Here is a 5,939-nt window from a genome sequence, read left to right as displayed (position 1 = left end):
CCAAGGTGATCCTGGCCCCGTCCTGCCGCACGCTGGCAGGCTTCCAGGGGCTGCTGGAGCGGGAGTGGATCGAGGTGAGACCGGTAGTCCCAAGGGGCTGAGGACCCAGCTAGGCACCCCCAGCTCCCCTTCACTCCTGTTATTCCCCTCTCGGGGGGCCCCGCAGGCTGGCCATCCCTTCCACCTCCGCTGCGCCCGCTCTGCCTACTCCCACGCCCGGCTGAAGCAGGAGGCGCCGCTTTTCCTCCTCTTCCTCGACTGCGTGTGGCAGCTGAGCCGCCAGTTCCCCTTCTCCCTGGAGTTCAGCGAGTGCCTCCTCCTCGCCCTCTTCGACAACGCCTACGCCTCTGACTATGGCACCTTCCTCTGCAACAACGAGAAGGAGAGGCGAGTGGGGAGGGAGGTGGGGGACACCACATTGCCGGAGACATCACCATGCCCTTGGGTCACGTGTGGTCCCACGACCCCCGGCAGGGACTGAAACGCATCTTGACTCTCCCGTAGGTGCCTGTGTAAAGTGAAGGAGAGCACGCACTCCCTCTGGGCCTGCCTGAACCAGCCTGGGGAGAAGAAGAAGTACCTGAACCCTCTCTACTCACTCAACACCCTCGTCATCTGGCCCTCCGTCGAGCCCCAGAGCATCCAGCTCTGGCAGGGTAAGCTGGGTCCAGTGCTCACAAAACCCATCTTCAGCTCTGAGCTGAGGGAAAGCTGCTCTGCTTTTCCCCTCTCTCTCGGGCTATGGCACAGCTGTAATAACACACAGCCCCTTCTCTCCTAGGTTTATTCTTCCGATGGATCCGTTCGTCCCAGCACCTGGACGAGGCCTGGGCAGAGATCCAGCGGTTAGTAGATGACAGTGACCCCCTGGTCAAGGAGAGCGCAGGGAACAGGCTGAGCCAGTCCCTCTCTGACCCCGCTGCCCGGACGGAGAACGAAAGATGAACAGCAGCATGGGCAATCCGGCCCCCATGGGCTGCCGGGCCGAGGTGATGCTGCAGCTTTCCCGGGGAAGCGCTGTGCGGGACACAGGCCCCGTGGAGCCCGGAGGACAGCACTGGGAGGCGGGGGACACACAGGCTCCCTTTTGCAGCCTCTGGGCTGCACAGACTGAGCTTGTTTCAGTAAAGTGCTCTCTCTCTTGCAGCTCATGCCTGCTTTTCCGCTCTTACGTAGGGGCAGGAGTTCTCTTCCCCCGCAGCGCTCGTACCTGGACCGCAGAAGGGTAGGAGGCAGCTCCCGCTGCTGCGTGCCTGGCTCGCAGCTCCTGCCCCTGCCCGGCTGCCAGGCACAGCAAAAACAGAGCAGCAGAACACTCTAAACCTACAACACCCTCTCCACAAAAGGCACGTGGGCTACAGTTTAAGTGTTGCATCAATCGCTCTGAGCTGGGAGCCAGGCCGGGATATCTGCCCTTGACCCCAGTTCTGAGGAAGGAAAGAGATACAAACCACCCCTCCAGACAGACAGACACAGGGCGAGAGGGCTGGAAGGATGAGGATTTGCAACACAAGCGTGCTAGTGCAGGAAATAACTGTTCCATGAGGAAAGTTGGCTCAGGGACAGTCCAGCAAATAAACAAAGCACCAGGACTGGGCGCGTGCATGTCATCTGGAAAACAATGACCGGCTGCTGCGCTTCCAGCCTGTTGACACTTCAGGGCCGGACCTGAACTGCAGCTCCTCCCCAGGAAAGAGTTAACCTGGGGCGGACAGAGGCCCCAGGAGGACCAGCACTGCTGCCTGCCCATGGGTGGGGAGCAAGGCACTGCCAACAGAGCCGGGAAAGCAAAGTGCTCAGGTCAATTTTGTTCCAGAATGGAAAAAAAACCCAACCATGGAGGTGCTTTTCCTTGTGTTTATAAAAGATTTCTATTTATTTCCCGACAATTTTTTTTTCTCCTGATGTATAAATATGCCCAGCAGGGCAGGAAGCTAGCATCCCCGGGGGCAGGCAGGCAGCCCAACTCCCTTCCTCGCCTTCACGACCTCCTGTGAAAGCCACTCCTGCCCTGTTGAGCCAGCTGGGTTTGTAGTTCCCCACCTTCACCCAACCCCCGAATTTGCTGCTAACTGCTTCCCGCTGCGTCCTGTGGAGCAGACTAACTTCAGCAAGAGTGCTGCGCAGGAGCCGATGGATTGGAAGAGGAAAGGGAAGAGGAGAGGAATTCCTCCTTTATGCTTCAAATTCAAACTCAAAGTACTGGGGATCGAAGTAATGGATGCGAACGTAGCCATCCTCACCCCCGCTGCTGTAACTGTACGGGAGGAAAAACAAGATAAAGTCACCAAAGTTGTCAGCAGCTCACAGCATCTAGGTTTATACCATTACTGGAGCCTGTCCTCACAACCCCCTCTAAAAACTAAGAAAGGAGTTGCAGGACAGAAACGGTACCAGTGATGCAGCCAAAAGGTGCAATAGTGAACCCCCCGGACAGCCTGCGGGGAGGCAGCAGGGCTGGAATAGGAGAATTGAGGAAGGTGCTGGCTCCGTTCCCACTGCAGAGCTCCTGTGAGCCCAGCCATATGCTCACCAGAAGGTGGGCTAGGCTTGACTGGGGCACGCTGCAAGACCCCCAAAGAGCCTCACCTCTTCCCGTCGGGGTGAAAAGCAACACTGTTTATTGGACCGAAGTGACCCTTCACTCTGCCAAACTCTTCTTCAAAAGCCAAGTGGAAGAACCTGGGAGAAGGAAGAAGATTTCAATTATCACAAGAAGTCAGGAGCCTGGTTAGGGACACAACTGGGGTTTCCTCAAAAAAGCCCCGCAAGTTTAATGACTGCTCCAACATGGCCAGGAGCAAGATGCTCTGGGCCAAGCACCCCTGGGCTGTCAGGGGTTCTTCAGGTGATAACTCAATCCTGCCGGAGGAAAAGGACCAACCTTGCCTCAAATTTGCCAATCCTGGTGGAGGTCGTGGTCACATCCATGGCCTCTTGCCCACCACCAAGCACAACCTGCAAAGGAGAGAAGCCACAACACTTCAGTGCTGCTCACACCACGCTCGGCAGCAGCCAGGAGAGGAGGGAGCCAAGCCTCAGCGAAGCCTCCTACTAACCCAGCAGATCCCACAAACTCATGAGTAGGACTGACCGCAGCCCCAGAGAAGTTCCTGCCTCCCAAACGCACTTGTTTGAGCATCAAAGGACACAAAATCAGACTGCACTGCAGTGCCCCAGACCCATCCCACAGTCACGTTTTAAAAAACTGGACTGGCAACACTCTGCCTTCCAGCTGCCTGGGACAAAGCAGGAGTCACAGTAAGACCGTTACAATGAGCAAACTCATTCTTACGTGATCAAAAATGGGGGAGAGGGCAGCAGAGTTCACCGGTCGCTCGGTCCGGAACGTCTTCAAATGCTCGAGTGTTGTGCAATCAAATAGCTAGGTGGCAAAAAAAGAGAGAGTTACTCCGTGAGAGGGCTGGCAGCCCAATTAAGTCACAATTAAGTCACACAAACCTGGCTGCTAGTCCTCACCTGGGCAGATATTAGCTCATGGTCACCCAAATCCCCAAACATTTCCTCAGAATCCCGTAATACTGGCCTCAGGTAACTCTCACCACCTCTGTCACCTTCCGGAGGTAGCGAACAGCAGCGTTAATTTTGGCAATGTTGCTTCCAATGCCTGGCTCTTAATTTAACATGGTGGTGCCTCCCCTTTCTCACTGGGCTTCCCCACTAAGCTTCGACTTTACACTTACATTCCTAAGGAGCCACGGCTCCGAGCAGAGGTCCTGCAAACAAATACCAACAGTCCACTGCATTTCTGACGGGAGGCCTCACCTTGGCTGTGTTGTCCTTGGAGGCAGTGATGAACATGGTCATGTCCCTGGAGGTCTGAATATCGTTGATTTGCTTGGTGTGCTCCTTGATGTTTGAAAGCTGCTCCCCTGACTGAAGGGTAAAGAAGGCAGTTTCAGCCTGCTGGCAAGTGAAGCGAGCGTACACGTGACTTCTCCGTGAAAAACATGCAGGGCAGACACTGGTACATCAGCCTTGCTCAAGGGAGACGTGTATATTAACTATCCTTCCACAAGGCTGCTGGTTTGAGCCAAAAAGCCCATATTCTGTCCCATGACCACAACAGGAACGCTGCGCTATCCTCCCCCCAGACACTGCTGCCCGAGGGAGATGCTGTTCCTTATCAGACTGACCTTGGCACTGAACTGGTTCAGCTCTCCACTCTCGTGTCCTGCGATGATGAACTCTCCCAGAGGGCCCCACACAGCACTAGTGATTTTAGAATCACTGCAGGGGATTTTCATGTAAGGCTCGTTGTTCTCTGCAGGAAGGAAGGAGACAGACAGACACAGTGGCACCAGCTCCGGCGATCAACGCTTCCCCTTATTCCCCGGTGCAGGCACTGGCCCGGATTCCTCACCGATCTGGCTGGGGTCCCGGAGGTCAAAGAAGCTCACAAAACACTGATATCCCATCTGCTTGTCCGTGGAAAACATGATGATGTTTCCTCCAAAGTCGAAGCCACACGTCCTCACTGCTGAGCTGGTCTTCACCAGAGCGAGCTGCTTTCCTGAACACAGAGCAGAAACCGTCAGTCGCTTCACCGGGTCTTTTACTGCAAGGTTAATGAAAATAAGCAGCTGAACAGCAGGGTCAGAGGGAGGATGAGAGCATCGGGCGTAGCTGACGAGCAGGTTCGGTGACCTGCAAGCACTAACCGCACGTTTTGACTGCCTGGGCGGTAAAGTGAATAAATTCACTACTCACTAGAAATCAGGCACATACATAACCCCTCCCCTCCAGCAGCCTGAGTGAGGGTTCAGACTTCCTTCAGGGGGGCAAACAAGCATGTGTTACATCACCACCACCACCTCCTCCAAGCTCAGCAGACTTTGCAGCAGGACAGAGCTGTGGCTCGAACCACAGCCACGTGGGAAGAGCAGAGCCTTACCTGTTTCACAGTCCCAGAGCCGACAGCTGTTATCCGCAGAGCCAGTGAGCACGTGTCGTGTGTCCCCTAGGTCACTCGTTAGGGAATATCATCAGCGCATTCTCAGCCCCAAAAAGCTACCACCTAAACTTCAGCAGCATATTTATATGCAAGATTAAAAAGCTGCATTACACAGAGACTGAACAGGTTCCATTCCAGGACCAGCAATACTCCAGTAGGGACAGACAGGGAATCCAAGTGCTTCCATTACAAACCCCACAACTTTTCTCTTGAAATATTAAAAGGTTCCAGCTCTTGCATTAACACAACCTTTGCATATTTTTGTCTCCAATACCTGCTGCCCACATTGGAGATGGAAGTCCCTGTGCAACTTGGACACCTTCCCTGAGCTCCCAGGGCCACCACAGCAAAAGCAACAACGCTCAAATGAGAGCAGATGGGGCGTGCAGCACGCATTATTCTAAACAACAGCCTGGGAAGAAAAATACCCAAAAGATGGAGTCAGAGAAGAGCTGAACGCACTGCATCACCCCCGTGCTCCTCTTCTAGAGGAAACAGTGCAGTAGTTGGGAGGAATCAGCTCAAGGGAATCGCTATAAAGAAAATATATGGGACAGACAGACCGGCTTCCACGATCAAAGGATACAGTCTGCATCCACACACCAGACGGCTCCCGTGTGGCCATTGTAGGTGCCGAGGCTCTCTCCATTCACCGAGTACCAAACGTTGACAATCTGGGAGAATAAAACAACCAAGCACCCCTCTTACCTGACGGATTAATTAAGGGGACTGACGAAGAACCGGTCAATTATGGCGGTGGGGGGCAGGAGGGGAAAGCAGGGCCTGCCGCACTCACGGGATCCTTGGCCACGGTGAAAAGCAGATCTCCCTCCCGGTTGTACTTGATCTGCGTGATGGAGCGCTCATGGCCCTGCAGCAGGATCGGCTTCTACGAGGGGGGAGACGCCATTTAATGCCTCAGGCGAGGCGCGGCCTTGGCCCCCGGGACGGCGTTCCCGGGCCG

At 54.9% G+C, this 5,939-nt stretch overlaps 2 protein-coding genes across 2 annotated transcripts in view; one reads left to right on the top strand and one right to left on the bottom strand.

Moving 5' to 3' along the window:
- Positions 1-1,198, top strand: part of LOC104134996 (myotubularin-related protein 9-like) — a 4,678-nt gene extending 3,480 nt beyond the window's left edge. The window contains exons 8-11 of the mRNA XM_035904039.1: positions 2-74; positions 167-387; positions 505-656; positions 782-1,198. Of these exons, the coding sequence (XP_035759932.1) occupies positions 2-74; positions 167-387; positions 505-656; positions 782-945 (610 nt within the window). The 3' untranslated portion in view covers positions 946-1,198. The remainder of the gene's footprint in view (position 1; positions 75-166; positions 388-504; positions 657-781) is intronic.
- Positions 1,199-1,849: 651 nt separating this feature from the next.
- The window catches only part of EIF3I (eukaryotic translation initiation factor 3 subunit I), a 4,376-nt gene continuing 286 nt past the window's right edge, over positions 1,850-5,939 (bottom strand). The window contains exons 2-11 of the mRNA XM_009648529.2: positions 5,772-5,864; positions 5,562-5,649; positions 4,916-4,981; positions 4,385-4,534; positions 4,158-4,285; positions 3,787-3,897; positions 3,296-3,385; positions 2,885-2,958; positions 2,590-2,682; positions 1,850-2,257 (exon numbers count right to left, since the gene is read on the bottom strand). Of these exons, the coding sequence (XP_009646824.2) occupies positions 2,176-2,257; positions 2,590-2,682; positions 2,885-2,958; positions 3,296-3,385; positions 3,787-3,897; positions 4,158-4,285; positions 4,385-4,534; positions 4,916-4,981; positions 5,562-5,649; positions 5,772-5,864 (975 nt within the window). The 3' untranslated portion in view covers positions 1,850-2,175. The remainder of the gene's footprint in view (positions 2,258-2,589; positions 2,683-2,884; positions 2,959-3,295; positions 3,386-3,786; positions 3,898-4,157; positions 4,286-4,384; positions 4,535-4,915; positions 4,982-5,561; positions 5,650-5,771; positions 5,865-5,939) is intronic.

This window comes from Egretta garzetta, unplaced genomic scaffold (genome assembly GCF_000687185.1).
Source record: "Egretta garzetta isolate BGI_Z169 unplaced genomic scaffold, ASM68718v1 scaffold101, whole genome shotgun sequence".
In the NCBI taxonomy this organism is placed as follows: Eukaryota; Metazoa; Chordata; class Aves; order Pelecaniformes; family Ardeidae; genus Egretta; species Egretta garzetta.
Note: the sequence above shows the minus strand (reverse complement) of the source record. Positions and strands in the feature narration are given on the sequence as shown.